Below are 25,573 nucleotides of genomic sequence, written 5' to 3'. Positions count from 1 at the left end.
TATTGAATATTGTTTGCCCATTGATTTGCAATTTACATTAATACATAAAACTAGACACTGTTATAGGTATTTTGGGGAATGGAGTAATAAAGCTTAATTTGAATATCACTTTCATTGCCAGAGATGAATTGAAAGCACTCAAGTTCCACAGGAAGAAAACTGGAATTTTTAGGGTTTTGGGGGAAGAAAGATAGAAATTTACATTGTATAATGTTCATGGTGTACACAAACCTGAGGAAAGCAGCATCAGGTATAGCAGGTTAGCACTTAGCTATTCATCACTGAAAAATTAATGAAAAATTTGCCCAAAGGCATTAAGAACCAGCAGATGACAGGCAAATGAGTCTGCATTAGCTATAACTGTTAAGTCTCTCAAGACTCCTACTTCACTATAACTTTCCCTATAACTTTCAATACTATAAATAAGTCTATAAATCCTATAAAGTATAGATCAGCAAAAGGCAGAAGATGAGAGTGGGCATAAAGATGAACAATGAGAACCTAAAATGGCTGGGAAAGTGGGCGAGGAAATGCCTACATATGTCTCTAATAAGAATTAGGAAGGGAAGAGATAGTAGATAACTAAACTAGTAGGTAATAATACTAATGAGTATTTGGCAAATTAGTAAATGTCTTGCTAGACTACAGTCTGAAAACTGTCTCCAAGGTGGACAGACCATGTACTAGACCACAATTTTCAATCTCAATTTTCCACTATTAGCCTTTAATTGGCCCAAGTGTGATTCTCTAATTTCTTGTTACTAAATAGCAGATTCTTTTTAGTAAACTTTAAAGGGCTCTATGTCTATGACAATAAAAGGATTATTACAACTGAGCTTTATCTCCCCTCATAATACCTAAGTAGGTTTTTTGACATTGAGGGCACTAGAACATATAACAAATGAGATAATATTTGTAAAGTGCTTACCAGAGTACCTGGCACATTGTAGGTGCTTAATAAATGTTTATTCCCTTACATAACTGAATTTTTTACAAAGTGAATCACTCCTGGTAACTGACCTGAAATTATGCCATATCTTTCTCTTAAACTTAATAGAATATACAATAACCAAATCTCAACAGAATAGAAGCTAACCATTATATTTTTACTATCTGGCCATGTAGCTGCATAAGAGAATTGCCACCCAAGCCAGGACAATGCTATCACCAATTCCCAACAAGCACACACCGTGGAAGATGATGAATTTTTGTCAGGGGCAGCATATCGGAAAAAGGTCCCCACTTTGTCCACAGACACAGGGCTCACTTGTTCCCAGCCATTCACTCTTACTTGCAACTGGTGGATTCGAAGGTCATGAGTATGCCTGTCAGTTGGGATGCAAAAAGGGAGGGAGCATTAAACCCTATCTTAAGAAAACAGGAAAAAGAAGCTATTTCCATTTTAACTTAGCCTTTACACAAAGACCTATGTGAAAAACTGCTCCAGGAATAGGTTTTAAAAACAAGGAATTCAGCCCTGTAATGGCCAGCACAAAAGAATATTGATTTGCTAACTTAGAGACCATCTAGTCCTGTCCTCTCACTTTATAAATGAGGAAAATAAGGCCAGGAGAAGTGAATGGACTTGCCCAAAGGCAAAAGAGACAATCTAGCTGGGCATTCTCAAAATAAGACTGCTGATTTTGATTAACCATCTGTTCTCTCTGTCAGTGCTCAAGATCTGCAGATCTCCTAAGATGGCCTTGGTTTCTTTCTTTAAAATGAGATAAGTTTAAATAAAAATCAATATAAATGAAAAAAATTGTAATAGAACTTCAATAATAGAGCTACACCCTTGAAAATATATTAAACATTTTTTTTTTTGGCTCTTCTGTCAAGCATTGTGGCTTCAGTCTCATGTGACCAGAGAAGAGTTACATGAGAAAGACCTTCCAAGTCTCAGCACTGAAGTGTTTGGTAGAAATCAGAGCAGAAGGCAACAGGAAAAACAGGAGAAATGGGAGGAAATTACACATTTAATTCTATTTTAGATTTTCTCTAATTCAAGCCAGAAGCTCCAAATAAGGAACTGGGTTTGAGGCCAAAGTTGAGGTATGTAGGGGGGAGAATTAGCAGAGTTATACTTACATTGATGAATTCAAGAAGAAATGAAGGAGTAGAAGTAGGTTATGAAACATGAAAATTTAAGAGGAAGGAGAAAAAAAGAAATCATACCTGTCTAACATAACAGAAATAGCTTTGTAGTTGGACTCACTGACAACTTTCTGTGAAAGCTTTGAGGGGGAAACCGTAAAGATGTCTTTTAACAGATAAAATTTAAGTGGTTTTCAGATATGTACTAATACACTACTCTTTTCTACACTCTTTTTTTAGAGTCCTTTAAAAGTTGAATGTTCAGTACCCATGCCAATGAGTAGAAATATACGCTAAAACAGCCATAAGAAATAATAGAACATACAGCATTCATCATAGGATCAAGGTTTTTGCATCAGCAGTCCACAGATCCTAATTTCAGCCCTACATGAATATAACAATTAATAGTTTCAAAAACCAAATACTGTCTTAATACAATTAACATCCACTGGGTATTTATTTCATATGCCACCTAATGACAAAACATTTTCTTCTTACTATATCCTGCTGGCCCCAAACATGAAGCCATTATGCAAACTGCTCCCCCTGCTGGTTCTGCCTAGAAGCTCACCAGGTATCATTGCTAAAGTACTGATTCTCAACAATTTTTGGAGTTTTGTTCAATTTCTAACACTTTCTGCTTCTTAAACTTAACAATTCAATCAATTAAAAGATTTCATAGGCTTGTAGCCACCCTAGTCACTACTGAAGATAAGAAGGCCAAAGTCCAGGCTAACCCTGCCATCTTCCATTCTATAGAAGTAAGAGGAAAGTGAGTTCTTTTATTATGTCTGTTGGTTTTGCCCTTCTGAAGAGGGGAAAAGGAGAAGTTGCAAAGCTCCTATTAACAACAGGAACTGTGTGGAGAAAGCTTAATTATAACTACTCTTTAATTTTGTCTATCAGAAAATGAAAAATCAGATGCTGTAATCTAACCCAAAGAAACTTATAAAGTGTTAATGCATGAGTAAGAGAATTCAAGACATGGCATATAGAAGTAAACAGAAAAGTTTTTTTCTCTTCAAAGGCTGGTGTGCTATAGAACTGCCACAGAAGAATTGAGCTGTCTAATCCTAGGAAAGGATGTCTGTAATGATTACATGGGCAATAATTCTAAAACATCATAAACATATGAAAGGGAACGCTGAGGCATTCTACCATATCCTGGCCCTAAATAAGAAGCCCCCAAAACAGTCATTCAGCCTTCTAGAGGAGTATAGGTACCCCAAAGTTCTAATCCACTTGGAGATGGAAGCATCCCTGCCAATGAGAGAGATCACAGGCCATCCATACCAGCCTCCAGTGCAACATCCCCCATTTCTATAGCCCCTTAACGTTTACAAAGTGCTTTCCTCACACAATCCTATGACACAGGGAATACAAGCATTCTAATTCAGATTTTTCATATGAGGAAGCTCAAGGACAATTTGTCCAAAGTCACCTTTCTAGGGTGTGAGGTCATTTGACACCAAGATTGGCTCCTGCCATCATGCCCTCATGCTTATACTAGCTCACAGTTCTGCTGTCTAAGGCCAAGCAGGAGTCTTTTCTGCATGACAGCTCTTTAAATATTTGAAAATACCTACCATGTTAATTTAATTCAACTCCACAAATAATGACAAAGGACCTTTTAATGGCAAAGCACTGTGCAAAATCTGGGAGAACATGAAGACAAATGCAAAGCAGTTCTTGCCTTCCAGGAGGTTGGAGGTATGTATACAACAGACATATAAGACAAAGTATCCCCAAAGTAATATAAAATCATTTTAAAAGTGTGAGCACTAATCCTTGGGCTTTGTATCAGAACAGGGTCCTGAGCTATGCTTTGAAGAAAGTTTGGGATTCTAAGGGATGAAGAAGGAGTGCAGTCTAGACATAAGTGACCCCTAGGTGAAGGCCCAGAGGAAGGCCAGTGAAACTGGAACTGAATTCATGAAGGAAAGACACGTAGAGAGCAAGGGGAAGAGAGGCCTAGTGCTAAAGGCCAAGGGCTAGCTAAAATGGTAGTTATTGTCTAGAGGCTTTAGGGAGCCCCTGGACCAAGTCCTCTCTAAGTTTTTTTCTTAATTAAGCTAAAGATTGAAACCTTTATGCTATCCTCAACTCCTTACTCTCATTCATTACACATGGCCAATCCATGGCCAAACTTTGGCATTTTTAACCTTCACAGAATGTCTCACATAAATCCCTTCTCCCCACTCACACAAATACCATCCTATTTCAAGCCATCATCACACCTCTGACCTGAACTATTGTAACAGTCTCTTAATGAGTTTCCCTGCCTAAAATCTCTTACTCCAGCCTATCCTCCACATAGTTACCAGAGTGGTTTGACAAAAATAAGAGATCAAACCATGTCACCCCATCTCTAAAATAACAAATCCCTATGGTTCCCTATAATGTTCAGTCTCAAAAGCAAACTCCTTTCCTTTAAAGTCCTTTATAACCTGACCCCAACCTGCCTTTCCCGTCATATTACACACTAGTTCTCCACTTCACACACATGCAAGCCAAACCAGCCCTCTTACTGTTTCTCTTATACAATATTCCATCTCCTGTCTCTAGGGCTTTGCATTAGCTGTGTCCCATGCCTGGAATGCATTCCCCCTCACCTCTGCCTCTTAGAATCACCAGTTTCCTTCACTGCTCTATTCAAATATCTTCTTCTACATGAAGCCTTTGCTGATAACTTCAGTTGCTAGTGTCTCCCCTCTAAACTGTGTTGTGACCACCTCCTGGATGCATTTTGTATGTATATATATATATATATATAATTTCCTCTGGGTAGACTGTAAGCTCCGGAAGTGGTTATCTTTTGTCTATGTATCCCCAGTATCTAGCTTAATGCTTGGGCATACAAGTAGCATTTAATAAATGCTTTTTTTTTTTTAGGTTTTTTTTTTTTTAATTTTTTTTTAAACCCTTAACTCCTGTGTATTGACTTATAGGTGGAAGAGTGGTAAGGGTAGGCAATGGGGGTCAAGTGACTTGCCCAGGGTCACACAGCTGGGAAGTGTCTGAGGCCGGATTTGAACCTAGGACCTCCCATCTCTAGGCCTGGCTCTCAATCCACTGAGCTACCCAGCTGCCCCTAATAAATGCTTTTTGATAGACAAATCTCCCTAGTTTCTTTAGTTAGTCCTTACAAAGCATGACCCTTCCCCACCTTGGTTATAGATCCTATAGCTTAATGCCTTCCCAAAAAGTGGCACACACAAATGAATGTCACTTTTCTTGTCCCAAACATTCAGTCAATTTGTTTTGTTGTTAAGTCATTTTGGGTCGTATCCCCATTTGGGATTTTCTTGGTAGAGATATTGGAGTGGTTTGTCATTTCCTTCTGCAGATTATTTTAAAGATGAGGAAACTGAAGCAAACATGACTCAACCAGGGTCACATGGCTAGTATATGTCTGAGACTAGATTCCAGGCTCAGCACTTTATCCACTGCACCACCTAGTTGTCCAATCTGTTAGTTAGCATTTATTTGCCAGGCTCACTGCACAGCGCTCCCCTTTATGCACAGAACTGTCCAGGCAATCTGGCCTTGTTTTTCTTCCTATGCACTATTCCATCACTGACAGTCATTCTTGCCTAGAACACTTTACCCTCCTCACCTGTATCTTGATTTCCTTTACAACTCAGCTCAAATACATCTGTCTACAATAGGCCTCTCCCAGTTTTCCTCCCTCTTCCTCTCCTCCTACCTTGCCACTCTGTGCCTTCTCTCTTTACACTGTATGTCACGTGTGTGTGTGTGTGTGTGTGTGTGTGTGTGTGTGTATGTGTGTGTGTGTGTGTATTCTCAAATTTTGAAAGTCATGTACTCATTTATCCAAGTTAATACAAAAATGTTAAATGGTCAAAGGACTCATCCTGGAGAACTTTCCTACAAAACTCCTCTAAGCTCTGGATCTAGCCATTCAACCAAATCCAGAAGGCACAAAATCAAACCCACATCTCTCCATTCTGTAGATAAGAATAGTATGAGATACTCTGTATGATGCCTTACTCAAATCTAAGTAAACTAAATTTGCAACATTCTCCTAATCTAGTCTAGAAAACATGTTAAGAAATAAATGATGTTATTTTGGCATGACCTAATTGTGATGAAACCATACAGAATCTAAAATTCAAGTACTGTTTCTTTCTCTCTTTTTTTTTTAAACTGGAGTTATGTTTTCGTTGGCAAAGGGGACTCCTAGAACAGAAATTTCCTTTACAGGAACTGTTCTGCATCTATAATCTTAAAAGAATTGCCTAGGGTACTAAGAACTTAAATGACTCATCCAGAGTCACACAGTGTATATCAGATGAAAAATTTTAATCCAGCTTCTAACTATCGAGACCAACTTTGGATATTATATAGCCCACTGACTCTCATGTGATACATGTAAATTTCTTTTAAATTTTGCTTAGAGAATATTTTGAGAATTAAAGGCAAAGGACAGGGAAAGAAGAGAAAACTATCCCTATTCCTATTTGCTGATGACATGATGGTTTATTTAGAGACAATAGCTTCAGCAAAATCACAGGCTACAAAATAAATACTCAAAAAAACCCCACAACATATACATGTGTATAAATATGTATGTACATATATATGCATATATACATGCATATGTGTATATACAAACATATATATGTGTATATTTAAAATACAAAATCTAAGAGACAATAATACAAAGGAAAATCCCATTTTAACTAACTGCCAATTAATTATCTGAAGATCATTCTATCAAAGCACACAAAATACTTATACAGATTCAACTAAAAAGTGCTTCTTCAAGAATTAAAAAACAATTTAAATAGCCACTGGATTATTCAGTGCCCTTCTCTGGGTTGTGCCAATATAAAAAAAAATAATACTACCAAAATGAATTTATAGTTTTAATGCTATACCAACAAAATTATCAAGGGGATACTTTATAGAACTTGATAAAATAATTAACAATTCATTTGAAGAATATTTAAAAAATTTTGTGATAACTCTATTAATAATTAGTGAGAAAACATAGAATATGTTTTCAATTGCTAAAAGAAAGTGGATACAATAAATGTGTCTCCAAGGTAATCTTTATTCAAAATTTTTTAAATCCACAAAAATCATTAAATAAAAAAAGCAAATGGCCCAGTCATTCATCTTCCCCTACTTCCCTTTTTTTTTTAAAGCAATAAAGAATTAGAGTGTTCTTTACCTGTGCCTTAGTTTTCCTCTTGCTTCAAATTCAAAAGGAATCTCTTCCCCTGTAAGGACTTCCCGCCACTCACTGACATTGTGGGCATCATCAAGGAAAGTTCTGTTGCCCTCTGGAACCAGTCCTGGGCTTCCACTGTGAGACAAGGCTGCTCTGGAACCAAATCACACATAACTATATCTCTCTTCTGCACATACACTTAGAACATCCTAACAGTGCCAACCACACCCAAGGCACACAAAAGATTTGTGATCTTGACCTTAAGATAGTCTATCTAAAAAGATTCTAAAAGCAATCATCTTAAGGATCAATAAAAATCAGCTTGAATTTTGCAGATAGTTCTTCCTGACCTCAACTTAAAAAGTAGATATCAGTGTCCATTTTCACGTAAATTAGCATTTTGTTGAATGCACATAATATATTCAACAAATGCTGTGCCAGTAAAGACCACTAAGGGGAAATGAAAGGCAGTGTGTTATAGTGGAAAGGGCACTGGCCTTGGATTCAATAAAGACTTGAGTTTGACTTGTGCCTCTGATACCAAATTTGCCATATGATCACGGGCAAATCCTCATCTGTCAGACTGGGATAATGATGCCCACAGAGCCCCTTCTTCACTGGGTTTCTGTGAGATTCAAATAAGATGATACACATAAAAAGCTGTGTAAACCTTAAGGCACTGTATAAAATAATAATTACTATAAGAATCATTGTTGTTATTATTAAGGAAACAGCATTAACACATTTAGTAAACCACATTCTTAACCTAAGAAAAACAAAAAGAAAACACTTTCAAAACACTTGACTGCATAGATTCTATTCCTGTATTAAGAAGATTAGCATTTCCAGGCTGCAAGGAGCCAAGTTTTCAATGGCTGAAAACTATTATAGGTCTCTCACTTGGCTTAGGTGAAATCTCATTACTTTCCCCAATCCCACCCAATCCCATCTGGGCTAGGGAGTGAATTATAAGATCAGAGATTAATTTTATTTTTCTTTGTCAGGAAAGTTTTCAGGAGTTTTGGAGGAAGAATGAAAAAAGACTGGTTTGGGCTTAGATCAAGCAACAACATAATGTTTCTTTAAAAAGGAAAAAACTTCCCATGGCCCCTACCTCTCTCCCTAATTCATGTCTGGTTTGTTTGATCCTCACTTTCAACAAAATGTGTCCCAAATCACCATTTAGATTTTTCAGAACAAACTTGGCATTTTGTTCTAACAATTAAACATTTAGAAAGCACTTACTAGGTACATAGCACTTGCCAGACCCGGAGGGATATACCCCAATAGTATCCAATAATAGGATCAGGAAGATAAAAGCTCAATACGAGGACTTAATCTATGCAATGTTACATGGAAAGCTTATTAGAGATGCAAAAAAAAGTACTTAAATTGTTCATTATATCATAATTAATAATATTCATTATTATTAAGGAAAATAATTAATATTAATAATAATGCAAATGACAACTGACTAAAGAACAAGTGACTTTTTGATTGGGAAGGGGTTCAAGCTACTATAAAACTCTCTTAGGCTGTGTATGTATTTTAGGTATCACCAGAATCTTAATATTTTAAGCTACCAAGTAAGCCTGCCTTTGCCAAAATACACAAACCTTCTTATTTGCATCTCACCTTTCTGATCCTCCCAAAAATCCATTTAAAAGGACAGATATCATTTATGGAGGAATCTTCTCAGGGTTCCTTACCGGGTTGGGGTTGTTGTTAGTGTGGCAAACCACAAGGTGCACCCAGTATGATTCCGCAGAGCAAAGGGAACAAACGGTTGCCGGCGTTTGGGGGTTTTCATCTCTGTGATGGGAGAACCAAGAAAGGTCATTAGAAAGCCCATACTCCTAAAAGAAACACCCCACAACTAAACAGTGTTGGTGCCCCAAAGTAAAATCTGCACAAACGAGAAAAGGAACATAAGAAAAACTAAAACCCAAGAAGATGTGCATATACCCAAAATGAATTGGAAATGGACTGCATCAGACATTGATCCATTTAAAACATGGTTCGAAAGTTGTGATTTACTATGTGCTGTACAACATGTGGCAGGAAGACAAATGGTATAGAAGGAAGACTGACAAATTTATAATTAAAGGACATGAGTTCAAACCCCAGTCCTAAATACTGTCCCTGTGGCCTTGGGCAAATAATCTTAACTACTCAATTTCTCTCCAGTTCCAAGTCATCTTAATTTGTGAATTCATTATCCAACAAAGAATTAATTAGCCTCAAACACTAATATAAAGCACAGCATCAGTCAGTATCCCTGCTTCCTGTCTCACACTCTCCTAATCATACTGTTGAGGGTAGGTATAACTCATACCTCTTAAGAATAACCTGCAGGTGCTAACTCCTTTGGATGCAAGAAAAGTAAAAGTAAAAAGTAAAAAGATGTGTAAATTACCAAAATGAACTGGAATAAAGAATGCATCAAGACACTGATCGATTTAAAACCTGATTTGAAAACCATCATTTACTTAAAAAGCTTCATTTATATTGTGAGATTCCCTGACATTTCTGTCAGCCCATTCATAATATGTAACTGTGAAATGAAAACAGTGCTCTACTGTCACCATGTCATTGTTTGCTTCTCCTGTCAGAACAAAAAGCCATTTAAAGGGATATTTTCTGTGGTTCTATGTGATGGACACTACAACAACTTTCTATAAGCACAGCACCATGCCAGATACTTTGAGGAATGCAAAAATAATATGATACTATTCCTAGATTCAAAGAAACCTATGAACTAGTTAGGCAGGTCACATTCACTCACATGAAATAATCGGATAATTATAAATTATAATATTTGGGGGCAGCTAGGTGGTTCAGTGTATAAAAAGCCAGGCCTGGAGTCAGGAGGTCTTGGGTTCAAATCTAGCCTCAGATACTTCCTAGTTAAGCACATGGCCACAGGCAAGTCACTTAACAAAAATTCTTTTTTAAGACTACTCTGCTCAATGGCAATTATGGATAACAGTAAAAACAAACTAAATTGAATTCCCTCTCCCTACTCACCAGCTCCCTCCAAAGAGAATAAATGGAAAGGAAAACACACACATAAAAAATCCATCTTTAGCTGGATTTATACCTACTGTGGATAAAATGGCACCAGGAGGCAGTAGTAGTAACAAGCTCTGACTAAGGAGGACAACTAAAGCCAAATAAAATTTACCTTGTAGGACCACATTTTTCTAGGTGATGAAAGCTCAAAAATAATCTACAGCCCACGCAGGTTTTTACTGTCTTCTAAGTGAAGACATGGGGGTGGTTTCAATAAAGGGCTAATGCGAAGAGATAGCTGCCATTTGAAAAGTAATAACTTTCTTATTATCCTTTTTTATCATCAAATATTTTCAGAAGTTAATACAGTAAGTGTTTCTAGACAAGCACTTTCAGGTTAGAGCAAGCCTCTGTTTTGACAACCACTAGAGCTCATCAGGTTCCAGCATGCAGTTAAATGCTAAAAACTGAAAACCTCCAGTGGATAACACTTAACCTCCTGTCTCTCTTATACAGTATCTCCATCATTTATTCAGTCGATCATTTTTGAGAATCTCAGCTAATTCCAAAGATTTATTCTCTACTTTTCATATATCTATTTTCACATTAACAACTTCCCTGAGTTTCCAAGATTTGTGGGGAATTGTGTATGTGTGTGTGTGTGTGTGTGTGTGTGTGTGTGTGTGTAAATTACTAGTCAATGAGACATAAAGCTAAGAAGTATTTAGGAGGCTGCTGATGAGCAAAAAGGAAGTAAAAAATTAAAGAGCTATATGAAGGGCAAATAGTATATATTGTGGAAACCTGAAAAGTACCTCCTACTCTATGACTGAAGAAAGAGGGCATTTATTATAGTAAGAGAACTAGCAGGGAAAAAAAACCCAGATGTGCTTTCATATCCCACTATGAGCTAGACTATAAGCTTCCATTTGCAAATTACATTTTTTAAAAAAACAGGTGACAAATTACTTTGATCACTATAATGAACAAAATATTAGGAGCCTTTACAGTCAAGTGTATTTAGTATTTTTTTTAAAACCCTTAACTTCTGTGTATTGGCTCCTTGGTGGAAGAATGGTAAGGGTGGGCAGTGGGGGGTCAAGTGACTTGCCCAGGGTCACACAGCTGGGAAGTGTCTGAGGCCGGATTTGAACCTAGAACCTCCCGTCTCTAGGCCTAACTCTCAATCCACTGAGCTACCCAGCTGCCTCTGTATTTAGTTTTAACTCTAAAATTCCACCTCATATCCATTAGATTAGGCTGAGTTGCAAAAAAAATGTAGATGACAAATACTGGGAGGATTGTAGAAAACATGCACACTAATGCACTGCTGGTGGACTATGAACTGGTCTGATTATTCTGGAGAGCAATTTGGAACTTTGCCCAAAAAGCTATTAAACTGTGCATGTCCTTCACCCCAGGGATATCATTACTACATCTATTCCCCAATGAAGGCAAGGAAGAAAGGAAAAGGACCTATATGTACAAAATATTTATAATGGTTCTTTTTGTGAAAGCAAAGAATTGGAAACTGAGATGTCTATCAATAGGGGAATAGCTAAACAGATTATATGAATGTGATGGAAACTACTATGCCTATGAACTGATGCAAAGTAAAGGGAGAAGAACCAGAACAATTTTTACATTAACAACCATATTAAAACAACTTCAAAAGACTTAGGAACTCTAATCAGCATAAAGACCCACAACGAGTTCAGAGGAATAATAATGAAATAGGCTATCCACGTCCTGATAGAAAGGGGAGCAATTCAAAATGCCCAATCAGTCTTTGGACATTGTCAATAAGAGGAATTCATTTTTTGTTTAACTATATCTGTTTGAAATAGGAGTTTTGTTTTTCTTACTCTCTCTACTAGAAAGGAGAGGAAGTAGGGAAAAAGAAAGATAGATCTTTATTTTTTTTAGCAATTTTTTAAAAGAATATTTAGTTTTACAAATTAAAAGGCATGGCTAGGCACATTGCCTCAGTCACAAAACTTCCCATATTTGTCAGACATACCAAAGCAAACTTCAGACATTCACTTACCAATGAGAAAACCACTGATTGCACACACTACAACAGCCTAAACCCAATACCAAAGAGAAGCCAAGCTGACCAAATAGCTCCCATATTATGTCCCAAAATAAACAGAGCTTGGAGTCTAGCCATGCAACATGAGAAAGAAATTCTGAAGGCCACCAAAAAGATGGCTTTAGAGAATTTATTTCCAAGGACCATAATCTCTTTAGAAAATAAGAAAGAAAGCTTCAAGTTAGTCATATCTTAATTTGACTTCACTTGGCTACAAACTGAGAAACATCTTCCCCTTTGGATTTGTTTCAAATGATTAATTTGGCTGTTATAAACAAAGCCCAAGGTTTCTACTCTGTAAGTGATTTGTAGTAAAAAGACCACTAGATTAGAAGTTAGAAGGTCTGGATTCTAGCTCTCATTCTACTAACAATATTAACTCTCTGAATATGAACTCCCTCACTTATAACAATTTCTATCAAGCTACCTGCCTCTCAAGATTTTCGCAAGAATTGACACAAACCAGAAAAATTGATAAAAGATGCAATGTTGTACAAATGTCACAGTACTTCTTTCTTTAAAATCTTCCTTCGTATTCCATTGCCACAATTTCACTGATGCCTCTATTTCTTACGCTTGGGTGAGCTCTCCCTAAACTGCTTCTTTTGCAAAATCCATTGTGCCCCAGGGGCCAGCTGCAACTAAGTGCATTCACTTCAAACAAGAAATGATGCATCAAAATAATAATTCCCTCATTTTTGTTTTCTTTCTTCTAATATTCTACCTGACCAACTAACACTTTCTTCCCCCTTCCCCTGCCCCAGTGGATCCTAGGGTCATGGGCAGGAATAAAGAACATTTTCTCCCCTATTTTTCTTAAGCACCACATGTACCTAATTCAAAACTATAAGAAATTTTTATCTTAGCAAAAGCATGAGGGTTTTTAAATGCCTCATATTTCAGAAATTCCTTTGCATTCCCATAAGAATAAATGTTTACCAAGTGTTCTATAAACAAAGAGATTTGTAATGTTGGTTTGTGGAGGAATTTTCCCATCATTTGTGAGCCTTTCAACATGAAACATGGCCACCAGTTAACATAGTATTTCCTTTTGTGTAATGTCATAACTGGCACATACTGGCAGAAGGGAGTTTGGGAGTTTTTGCCCCTCACCAGAAGGGAAAAGGGAATGGAAAAGATGTAACATCAGAATCAATATTTAGTTTGTTTCTAATGGTAAGTCAAATGTTCTTACTGCTCTTGCTAAAATGAAATAGTCCCAAGCAGGATAAAAAAGTCAGCTCTAAGTCAGAGAGGATTATTATGCAAGACATTTGGAAGACCACAGCAGCCATGCATTCCCTCCCTCGGCTGTACTGTACCTCTAGCATAGATCTGGTGCTCTAGGTTAGTCAGACTGGCTGTACTCCTAGTCCTAAGGTAGACAAGGGGTAGGCCTGGTAGACAGGAAAGACATAGTTAGCAGATAAAGAAAGAGACAGCACACAGGCAGATTCACCTCCATCAGTAACAAAAATGTGAATAAAGAACATTGCACAAACACCACAGGCATTGTGCAGTTAGGCAGCAGCTATTAAAACACTAAGCTAAGGGATCAAGATTCACCCCCTCCCCCCCAAAGCTAAGCTACTTCCCATTGGTAAGGCAGCTAATATACTCTCCTTCAGAATCAGAGAAAAAAACATTATTTAACATACTCTTACACTAAAGCCTTTTGAAGGCTCTGAATTTTAAATTGTGTATATACTTATATGGCTTTAAAAAGTTACTTTTAAAATTTACCAGAAAAGACAGTGGTAAAGAGTTTCATTTAAATTCTGTAAAGCAAGACAGTGTCTCCAACAGTGAGTGAAAAAAGCCAATATATTTCCATTTGTCAGTCTCTACTAATTAGTTGCCTCACTTTGATAGCTTTGAAAATGTTCACTTAAGAAATAATTTTAAATATGTACTTTTAAAATTCAAATTGGAGTTACTACTCCCTATTTTTGTTGGCTTCAAAATCCATCAACTCTACAAAGACCAATGGCTCATCCTTTAGAATCAATTACCTTCATAAATAAAGGCAACGATTATGTCCAAAGTCATACTGAAGTCTTCTTAATCACTGTTCAATGACATTTGAGAAATGAGCATGCCCACCAGAGAAGATCTTATTGCAAGACTCTAAATTCAAGGGCTCCAATTTTCTAACCTGGCTTTAACTGTTTATGTCTTTTTCAATTCATTTGAAACATGATTTCTTATCAGAGTCCTGTATATTCTGTTCATTCTAATATTAAAGATTTTAATCAACTTACTAAAAGATTTCTATTCAGGGGGATTAGGGAAGAATTGAGGAGTGGGGAAAGGCTTAGACATTGTTATATGCTTTTATAGATCTTTTCATAAAGAAAAAGATGGATTGCATCTATAAATCTAATATGACCTAGAACTAAATAACTTTACAATATACTTTATCAATGACATTTAACATATATGTCTTCTATTAACTATTAAAAAGTGAATGAGCTGTGAAGATCCAACAACTGGTGGCTGTATTAACTACTGACTGGGGATTGAAGATTCCCCCAAAGAACAAACATCTGGAAAATGCTATCTTACCTATACTACAAATTCTAGTAGTTAACTGAAGTTTCTTGGAAAGAATGTTATATTTTTCTTGACACATGAATTGTGAAGGCTAGAGAAAGAGACAGAGAATTGAAGCTGACAATATTTCAGAAAGTCCTGGCTCCTGAAACAACCTTGTGACTCTCAGAAGCAGCTCACTGGGAACACAGAGAACAATCACAGCTGATATTTCTTTGTCTCTTCCTTCTAGAAGTATAAGGAATACAGAAAAAGGCCATTTGTACACCTTGAGGAGACATGAGCCAGTTCAAACACTTCAGACACTTAAGAAAGCCCATCTGCCTATGACATGTTTGCAGACCAGATGGATTATTTCTGAAGTATTCGTGGACTATGTGAAGTCCAGCCAAGAAATGTAATCACAGAGACTTCCCGGAAGAAATTAGACATAAAGGGCTGGGACAGTGCTGAATTTGGATGACAATTAGTTATTAAGCAGTTGTTCAACTTTATCTCTTCAGCTCTTAGAAAAACAAAGCTCAAAGCGAGGCAATAATGAGGAAAGATAATAGTTATCAAAGAATGAAATGAGCTTACTATATATTCAGAGGGATGCATATACAATTCTTGGTTCTTCTTAGACACACTGAGCCCCTTCATATACTTAATATGCCCTGCCCTCCTCCTTTTGTGGACTTATATCCAAGCCATCATTCTCTACAGCAAGGAAAATTAAATAGGGTTTCCAAAGGAGTTTGCAACTAGTCATACATTAACTCCATAAGAAAAGTAATATTTCAAAGCATGAAACAATCATACAAAGGTTGATCATGCAAAAATTTTAGGAGTATCAATTTATAACATTACAATTATCAGAATGTGTTTAAGATTTGTGTAATGTAGAACCTTTCACCTCAATGAAATGCAGAAAGCTTAGCATTTTGTGCTAGGAATCTACTGGTTGCAGAGAGTAACTTCAGAGCATAGGTAATATTTCCTGTAGATTCTTGCATAAAGAATGATGATTCTGCTTTGAATTTCTCAGTGAAACGCTGAATTACAGGACAAGGGTGACTTAGACATTTTTTAATATGATAAACATCTTACTTTGTCCGAAGCATGGTGGATCCACAGAAGAGCCCATCCAACCTTCTGATTTGGCTATATCCATTTCCTTGTCCTGTTTACAATAATCTGCCATCCATGATTCTTTAGTACTTACATACTGATCTAGAAAGAATTCCCCAAAGACAAAAAATAGAAACAGCTAAGATTATGATGGTATAATTACAAATTAGGAACAAAATATGTGAAATGAGGTCAGCTAAATGATCAAAAAGTCTGTAATGAGCATTGTTTTACTGTTCTATCTCAGAGCAGAGCAAAATATCTTTTAGAAGTTTAACTCAGAGCCAGATTTGGATGAAGAACTCCTAATACTTACTAAAATACAATATTTTCCCTGGAAAAGTCAAAAGAAGAACAAACAATTTTCATCCCTCCTCAAAAATACCATGGTTTAGGGGGCAGCTGGGTAGCTCAGTGGATTGAGAGCCATGCCTAGAGACAGGAGGTCCTAGATTCAAATCCGGCCTCAGACACTTCCCAGCTGTGTGACCCTGGGCAAGTCACTTGACCCCCATTGCCTACCCTTACCACTCTTCCAGCTATAAGTCAATACACAGAAGTTAAGGGTTTAAAATAAAAAAAAAAAAATCTTAAAAAAAAAAAATACTACAGTTTCACTTCCTTCCATTCTCTGTTTCAGATTTTCAGTTCAAATATTTAGCCCTGAAACAAAAGCTTAAAGATTATAGTACCACTAGAGAAATATATAAGTTTGAGATTAGTTTAGCACTTTTAACAAAGTGGAATCTTAGGAATAAAAAACTACGGATGGTGAATTCAGACTTCACTACTGACATAGGTACCTTTCAGAATATCTCAAATACAATCAAGTGCATAAAAAGATGATCATCAATAATGTCATTAAAATACTTACTTATACAGAAGTCATTTCATATTTATTAAGACCTTAGTTACAAACATATCTGACCAAAAGCTACTCTCCCATAAGTAAGAGATCAGGATATGAATAAACAGTTCTCAAAAGGACAACTATTAACAACAAAACATAAAAGATTGCTACAAATTACTGCTGATCAGAGAAATGAAAACCAAAACAATTGTGAGGTTTCATTTTATATTTAGCAAATAGGAAAATATATAAAAAGTCAGGAGTAATTAATATCAGGATGATTATAAAAAGACAGACACATTAATGAACATGATGTGGTGGTGGAGGTGTGAACTATTCAAACTATTCTGGAAAGCAACTTGGAATTATGCTAAGAAAGTGACTAAAAGGTCCACTTCCAGTCTAACTTCAACCACCATATTATATACTCTCTTTATTCTTGATCTGATAGGGGGTATCCCAGTGCTTAATCTCAGATTTAACCTACCACCATGTATGACAGGGAACAACACAGGCAGCTAGTACTGCTACAACAGAGAGTATGGCCAAGAAAACGAAGCCTATGTAAAATAAATCTAAATTCATTTCTGTGACATTTAGGGATAAAAACAGAGACTGGTACAATGAGCAAAAGAGAAGGCAATGCCAAGGTGGCAGAGTAGAAGAAATTAGTATGTAAATTCCTCAAACCAAAACAACGACAAAAACAATCTTTCAAACAAACCTAGAAAAGCTGAATCTTGACTGAGAAATCCAAGAAAAGGTCACAGTGTCATATTTCCAGCCCAAGTTGGCATAGAAAGTCACTCATCAAGGTCTATGGTCATGGAGGGTAGGTTTGACCAGGAAAAAGCACTTGAAATATTCTAGGCCATCAGAGAAAGAGGACATCCCAGATTCTGATGGAAGCACGGTGACTGCATATAAGGGACAGGAACAAAAGCTTTCATTCCCCAACACCTAGTTACAGTTCTAGGCCAGACTGAAAACTATGCCCAGGAGTGGCTTTCCAGGGTAAGAAGCAGTCAGCATGTGGACCAAGAAAGGAGGAAATTCAAAAACAAATAGCAGCAATGTGACTCAGACCGTAGTGCAGAGCAAGGTTTTAGTCCTAGTTTCCAGCTAAGGCTCCAGAAGCCTACAGAGGAACCACCAGGGCAGAGATCCCAGACCAAAGGGCAACCTGCAATTCTGCCCCTCTGAACCAGCAGTTTCCCAAATCCAAACTCAAATCAAGGACTTTCAGAGCTCAGTCTAGAGAGTGGCAATGATCACACTTTTCCTTGGATCAGCTCATTTTTATAGCAATAGAAGCTTGGGGGTTCCAAACTTGACCTGTCCCTGAGAACCCACAACAACACAACATTCAATACCCCAAGAAAGCAGCAGCAGGACCAGCCTAGACCTTCCCTTCAGAAGTACACAGAACCCAGCCCTAACATCAAATTCAAAGTCAGGAAGCAGGCCGGAAGAATGAGCAAACAAAAAAAGGATTCCGCTATAAAAAGTGATTAAAGTGTCAAGAGTTATTCAAGAAATAAACCCAGAAGAATGACCCTAAAATATTTATAAGCAAGACCTCAAAAGAAAGCACAATTTGAATTCTTAGGAAAGTTACTCTTTTTAAATAAAAATTTTTAAATGATTTTAGTAATTGAAACAAAATGAAAATGCTACAGAAAAGGGGGGGTGGAGAGAAGGAAAGTAATGTAAACTATGACAAAGAATTAGAAAGGGAATTAACAACTTGACCTAAGAGGTATAAAACCTTGCCCAGATAAAACCTTACCCTAAAACAGAATGGACCAAATAAAAGCTAACAACTCTATGAGACAACAAGATACATTAAAACAAAGTGAAAATACTAGAAAAGAAAAAGGAAATGCAAAGCAGCTGATAGACAAAACAACTGACCTGGAAAACAGATTTAGGAGAAAAAAACTTAAGGTTCATTGGACTGCCTGATATGAACAAAAACAGGGCCTACTTCACAAGTTTTCAAAAATAGCTGCCCAAGTCTCTTAGAACAGGAGGGGAAAGTGGAAGCTGGAAGAATCCACTGATCACCTCCTAAAAGAAAGTCCAAATGAAAACTTCCAGAAACATCACAGTCAAAATCCAGAGTTTCTAGGCCAAAGGGGAAAAAAAAACTGCAAGCAGCCCAAAAGAAGAAATTCAAGCATCAAGGAGTCATAGACAGAATCATACAAGTTTTAGAAGCTACTGCCATGAAGAATCAGAGAGCTTAGAATATAATATTCTAGAAGGCAAAATATAGAAGTTTATAACTAAGAATAACTTATCCAGCAAAAGTTAGTATAATAAAACTGAGAGGTGGGGGTGGGGAGTTGGGATGGACATTAAGAACTTGAAAGCATTCCTCATAAAAAGGAAATGCCATTCCACTGTGCCAGGGCTCCTTCTTGGTGTCTTGTTTCTCTTAGGAAGAGGAGAAACATTACTGCATCAAGTACCTGACTTATCTCTTTCAGGGAAAAGAGGAAAGACCATTCCATTAAGTCTCCAGTCAGGTCTCCTACCTTGGGGGGAAGGGGAGTAACAAAAACCATTTCTTCAGCTCATGGCCATTTTTCTCCTCATCACCTGAACTATTTAAGGCCCTGAGAGGCCTCCACAATGAGATCGACCCTTATAGACAATGCCAACCTACCTGAATTCATTCCCCAATGACTAACAAATTTCCTCATGGTCATACTCTTCCTATTCCAGTGATTCTGAATGACCTGCTGACGTCATTCAAAACCTGCTCTCCATGTTCAACTGACCAATTTGTTCTTCCCACTGCCCTTGTTAAAGAAATTGTGGGGTAGAGATAGATATATAATGATAATGATGTGTATCTGTCTATGATCTCTTCTACTGCAGTTGGCAGGAAGGAACACCTACTCCTCTCACCCTGGCTGCTGCTGTAAATTATCCCCTTCTCCCTGACAGGTTTGGTTGATAACCTGTCAGTGACTCCTTTAACAGCTGCCCAAGTAAGGACCCTTGAGAGGTTAGGTGGATGGTTAACCTCTCTAGGCCCAACCTGGAGTTGGATAGATCGGTAATGGGCTATTGATTAGCTTTGGATAATGATCAGAATCTGACTGAGTATTTGAACTCCCTTCTCAAGGGCTGAGATAGAAAGACCACTCAGGAAGGTACCTGTTATTAAAAACTGTTTATCTATAGGTAAGGAAAGGATAACAAGGACAAGGATTGGGGATTGGAAACCCTATTGCTCTACTGACTATTAACCCAATTGATAATCAGAACTGGAGGCTGCAAACTGGTGGAGGCTTGAGGTCTTCACCCTCTCTCTATCTCTGGCCAGACCTGGCCACAGCCAAGCCAGAGAATAGAGAAGGTGATGTTCTGATCATGTCTGTCTGTATATCTCTTTCTCACACTCACACATTCACACACACACACACACACACACACACACACACACGCACACACGCACACACGCACACACGCGCGCACGCACGCGCGCACGCACACTCTCTCTCACACTCACACTCACACATACACAGAGTTGGGTACAAAAATCAATTTCACTCAGTAGAGAAATAGGAGGGAAAAAGAGCAAGGAGAAAAGAGAGAAAGGGGAATTAGAAGGAAAGGTCATTAAGGGAAAAATAAGACCTAAGCAAAAGAAACTCTAAAGATGTAAAAAAGTATTTGTAGTTCTTTTGTAGTGATTATGAATGGAAATCTAAATTAGTGTTCATCAACAGGAAAATGACTGAACAAGTTATGATATATAAATGTGACAGTCCTATTGCGATGAAGAAATGATGAAAAGAAAGGTTTCAAGAAACACAGAGAGGGGCAGCTGGGTAGCTCAGTGGATTGAGAGCCAGGCCTAGAGATGGGAGGTCCTAGGTTCAAATCTGGCCTCAGACACTTCCCAGCTGTGTGACCCTGGGCAAGTCATTTGACCCCCACTGCCCACCCTTACCACTCTTCCACTAAGGAGCCAATACACTGAAGTTAAGGGTTTAAAAAAAACAAACAAAACAAACAAAAAAAAAACACAGAAATATTTGTATGAACTGATAGAAAGTGGACAATCATAACAATACTGTAAAGACAAACAATTCTGAAAGATTTAGGAATTCTTTTTTTTTTTTTTTTTAATTTTAAACCCTTAACTTCTGTGTATTGACTTATAGGTGGAAGATTGGTAAGGGTAGGCAATGGGGGTCAAGTGACTTGCCCAGGGTCACACAGCTGGGAAGTGTCTGAGGCTGGATTTGAACCTAGGACCTCCTGTCTCTAGGCCTGGCTCTCAATCCACTGAGCTACCCAGCTGCTCGATTTAGGAATTCTGATCAGAGTCATGACCAACCATGATAATTACAGAGGACTAATAATGATATTATCCACCAGATCCTGACTGAGAGGTGAAAGATTGAGAATACAGAATGAGACGGACAGAAAGGCATAGATTGATTTTCTTCCAGATATAGTCAATGAAGAAATTTGTTCTGCTTGATTATACATGTTTAAAAAAGGAATTTTGTTTTTCTTTAGTTCTTAATGGAAGAAAGAAGAGGGCTGGAGAGACCGAAGGTAGATGGCTACTAATTGAAAAGAATAAAATTTGATAAAAAATAAAAATTAAAAAAGCATACTAGCCCTACTCTACATCAGTTAACTAGGAAGAAAAACAAAAACAAAAACAAACAAAAAAGAATGGGAACACTAGATTACTGCTACCCTGAGCATTAGCCAATTCCTTAGAACAGAGAAGTTTTTCTGAATCACTTAGACAAATCTTAGGGTTTGAATCACTTTACTGGTCTTTGAGAAAAGGTGAAAGGGATTAACAAAGCCAGATCAATGCTCTAGATCAGTGATTCCCAAAGTGGGCGCTTACGACCCCCTGGTGGGTGCTGCAGCAATCCAAGGGGGCGGTGATGGCCACAGGTGCATTTCTCTTTCCTATTAATTGCTATTAAAATTAAAAAGAAATTAATTTCCAAGGGGCTAAGCAATAATTTTTCTGGAAAGGGGGCAGCAGGCCAAAAAAGTTTGGGAACCACTGGTCTAGATTCTTACCTATCAATACGGAGGTGATATTGATATCCAAACGAGGTTTGGCCCTGGCTTCCAATTTCAGTCTTGGAGGATGGAGGCGGCTGGCTGCCTGTTGTTCCCAGGATACAGAGCATGGCCATGGCTCAATAAATGGCTCCCAACCTAAAAGAAAAGAGGAAACATGACATTTGTTCAACAGATACAGATACAAAGAAATTATGGAGGAAAGCTGCTCATAATTCCTAATGACTATCTAATAATGGTCTAGTAAACCACGGTTGATGGCTTTCTGCTTCCAATTCATTTAAAAGTACCATCTCTGATCACAGGACATCTGCCAAGTAGAAAGAACAATTCCTATGTGTATCTACTAAACAGACCATTATTAAAAGTCGAAATGAAGTAAAGCATCCCAGACTCAAGTCAGATATAAAGCAAAGGATGGTCAAAGAACCACTGAAATAAAAAAGTTTTACATAAGTCAGCAACTCTGAGTATGAAAACTAGAAATATTTAGAAGTTTATATCCTTCTAGAAAAATTATTCTTTAATATAGATTTTTAAATAATCTATAGATGTGAAAAAAAACCTGTTTTCTAACAGAACTCAACCCAATAAACATTTTGTAAACCCTTGTTATACCCAAAGCACTATATGCTAGGTGCGAAGGATAGAGATAGAAACAAAGGAGCTTGCTATATGAAGCTTCTCTTGGAAAAAAATAATAAATATGCAGATAAAGTAAAACAAGGCAGTATGAAGACAGAAAAAGAACTAGTAACTTGGAAGAGGTAGTAAGAAGTACTTGATGAAGGAGGCAGCAGCAACTAAGCTGAAGGAAGATAAAGATTTTGATGATGACAAATATAGTGGGAAGGGATTCTAGACGCTGGGTATAACAAAAAAATACAAGGCAAGAAATAGAATCACAATTTCAAGAGAAAATATGATTTGGTTGAATAGAGACTGCATGTGAAATAAGGCTTGAACCTTGTTTTATTCAATACAAAAGTAACTGCTTCAACCCTTTCCAAGCAACTGACTTTAATGAGCTAAGAGGGCTAATGTGGCTCTAAAAAGGTAAATGATTCTCAAGAAAATTATTAACATGTGCCAGCCAGGTCTGAATACACTACAAGATAAGAAAATACAATTGTTGACCAGCCAAAGAAAGCAAAGTGTAACTATATCTAACACAATTCAATCAGGCAGGTGATTCAAAACAATCATTATAAACTCAAGTTACTTTAGAAAGACTTATGATTCAGTCAAATAATGTAATCTACTGTAATCAGTCCCTACCTTTTGAGACTTCTGGTAACTTTGAAAAAAGCATCTTTCCAAACCTTCCAACAACAAAGTTTATCACGTTGGAAATACCCCCTAATACAGAAAGGAGTCTCTTGTGTATCAGCTCAAAGAGTTGCTTTTCCCTTTCGTCAAACTACTCTAGCATCTCATTCATTTAGGAAACATCCTTTTGGATTAACAACTGTTTATACATACTAATTATCTCAAGTTCTGATAAACTCAAATGTATACCAATTGTTCAAGCAGAGAGCTCAGAATATATGTATAGTCTTACTGGCTCTCTGTATTAGAAATTCTGTCATTTTTAGTGGAAAAACAAGGAAAATATTTGTTTATTAAGAACAATTATTTCAACCAGCATGAACATATAAAACCAAAAATCATTCCCTAATAGAGAAGTAATCAAAGGATAGGAATAAACAGTTCCTAAAAAAAGAATTATAAATTATTAATGACCATACGGAAGAGTGAGCCAAATCACTAATAATAATAGAAATGAACATTGAAATAACTCAGGTTTCACCTCGCATCTAATAAACTGACAAAGATAATAGATGGAAAGAGTCAATGGTGGAAAGGCTGTGGAAATATAGGCACACTAATAAATTGATAGTGGGGATATGTGTGTGTGTGTGTGTGTGTGTGTGTGTGTGTGTGTGTGTGTGTGTGTAAAACAAGAGTCATATCAAATTTTCATTGTTTAGTTGTTTGAGTCATGTCCAACTCTTTATAACCTCTTTGGAGTCTTCCTGGCTGAGATACTGAAGTGGTTTGCCATTTCCTTCTCCAACTTATCTGACAGATGAGAAAACTGAGGCAAACAGGGTAAAGTGACTTGGCATGGATCACACAGCTAGTAAATGTCTGAGGCTAGATTTGAGCTCAGGTCTTTCTGACTTCAGGCCCTACTGTGCACTGTGCCACCTGGCTTTCCCCTACATCAGATCAAGTGCCTATAAATTGGAGAATAGCTAAATAAGTTTTGGTACATAAATGTAGTAGAATATTACTGTATATAAAATATTACTTATTTGAACTAGTGTCAAATAAAGTAGAATCAAGAAAACATAATAAGTATCAATGGAAAGAACACAAAATAATGGAAACTGAATACCATGGAGCCATCCTTGTTTACAGAAAGCACTTAACAAATGCTTGTTAGCTGAATAACTGCAAAAGTGGGGGGCCAAAGGTGTGGAATATTGCCATCAGACTTTTTCAATACATTGCAAGCACTCCCTTCATTACTAGAAAAGCAGAAGGACTTGGGCAGAGCTGCTCTCCTCCCCCTCTCTACTGTGCCTGTTGACATTTTTCCACATTATACACCACTCTGCCCAGCAACCCAATGGGAGCTCATAGTGCATAAGGTGGGTGGCTCACAGGCAGCTGGAAGGGAGCAGAGCACTTGGGCCACTCTCATCCCCCTCTCTGAACTCAATGAGGACATTTTTCTCATTTGACCTGCCACTCTACCCAGCAGCCCAATGGGAGTGCTTCCTTCCTCCCCCTGTGTGGGTTATGGGGGGACAGAGTATGCCCAGCAATTTGGGAGAGGGGGCGGGGCACAGCATGTGTTGGGGGGGGGGGGGAAGGGGAAGGTATGTGGTCTTTAAAAAGTTCTCCATCACTGACCTATCAGATACATTTCTAAAGATTAATCATTTTTATTGTCTATACTCCAATAGCTCTTTGTTGTTTTTTATCCTTTTGTCTTTATCCAATACAAAATGATTCTAGCACAATATTATATATAGTATATATATAATATATACATGTTTATGTGTATAAACATGCATGTATGTGTGTATATATGACATACATATATAGATACATATATAGATACATATATATACATACATATATACATAAATATATATATATTAAATGTATATTCCAAATTCTAAGTTCTCACTTACCTGAGAGTGCACGGTTATAATAATCTCCTGATAGGACAAAATGGGCATTACCCTCAGGGCTGGTTCTTACATGCTGGAGAAAATTCAGACCTACAATAAAAGTGACCAGGACCTTAATGCAATATTAAAAGAATAGTCACATTAAAGAGACACTACTAATAGCCAAGTTTCAAGGTAAAAAAATCATGACTAAAAACTTTCTGTTTTCAAAGGAATCAATTTCACATGTGTATGACCCAAAGAAAACTCAGAATATTTTCCTAAGGGTAGACAGATGAGGCCCAAGGACAGGAAAAGCAATGGCAATTTATTTTTTAACCACACATGGATCATTGCACTGAAGCAAAAGTAAGGAACATGGGCCACCTCAATTCACATACACAAGA

At 37.3% G+C, this 25,573-nt stretch overlaps 1 protein-coding gene across 2 annotated transcripts in view; it reads right to left on the bottom strand.

The window, feature by feature from the left end:
* Positions 1 to 25,573, bottom strand: part of VPS13D (vacuolar protein sorting 13 homolog D) — a 364,180-nt gene that overhangs the window by 226,892 nt on the left and 111,715 nt on the right. The window contains exons 36-42 of one of the 2 annotated variants that reach the window (XM_044667757.1): positions 25,188 to 25,277; positions 21,979 to 22,119; positions 16,038 to 16,160; positions 13,713 to 13,792; positions 9,001 to 9,101; positions 7,292 to 7,444; positions 1,190 to 1,325 (exon numbers count right to left, since the gene is read on the bottom strand). In XM_044667757.1, the coding sequence (XP_044523692.1) occupies positions 1,190 to 1,325; positions 7,292 to 7,444; positions 9,001 to 9,101; positions 13,713 to 13,792; positions 16,038 to 16,160; positions 21,979 to 22,119; positions 25,188 to 25,277 (824 nt within the window). Of the gene's footprint in view, positions 1 to 1,189; positions 1,326 to 7,291; positions 7,445 to 9,000; positions 9,104 to 10,318; positions 10,322 to 13,712; positions 13,793 to 16,037; positions 16,161 to 21,978; positions 22,120 to 25,187; positions 25,278 to 25,573 lie in introns of both variants that reach the window. The other variant, XM_044667758.1, reaches the window with a different exon arrangement.

Source organism: Gracilinanus agilis, chromosome 3, assembly GCF_016433145.1.
Source record: "Gracilinanus agilis isolate LMUSP501 chromosome 3, AgileGrace, whole genome shotgun sequence".
Lineage (NCBI taxonomy): Eukaryota > Metazoa > Chordata > Mammalia > Didelphimorphia > Didelphidae > Gracilinanus > Gracilinanus agilis.
The sequence above is the reverse complement of the archived record's forward strand: the minus strand, read 5'-3'. Positions and strand labels throughout refer to the sequence as shown.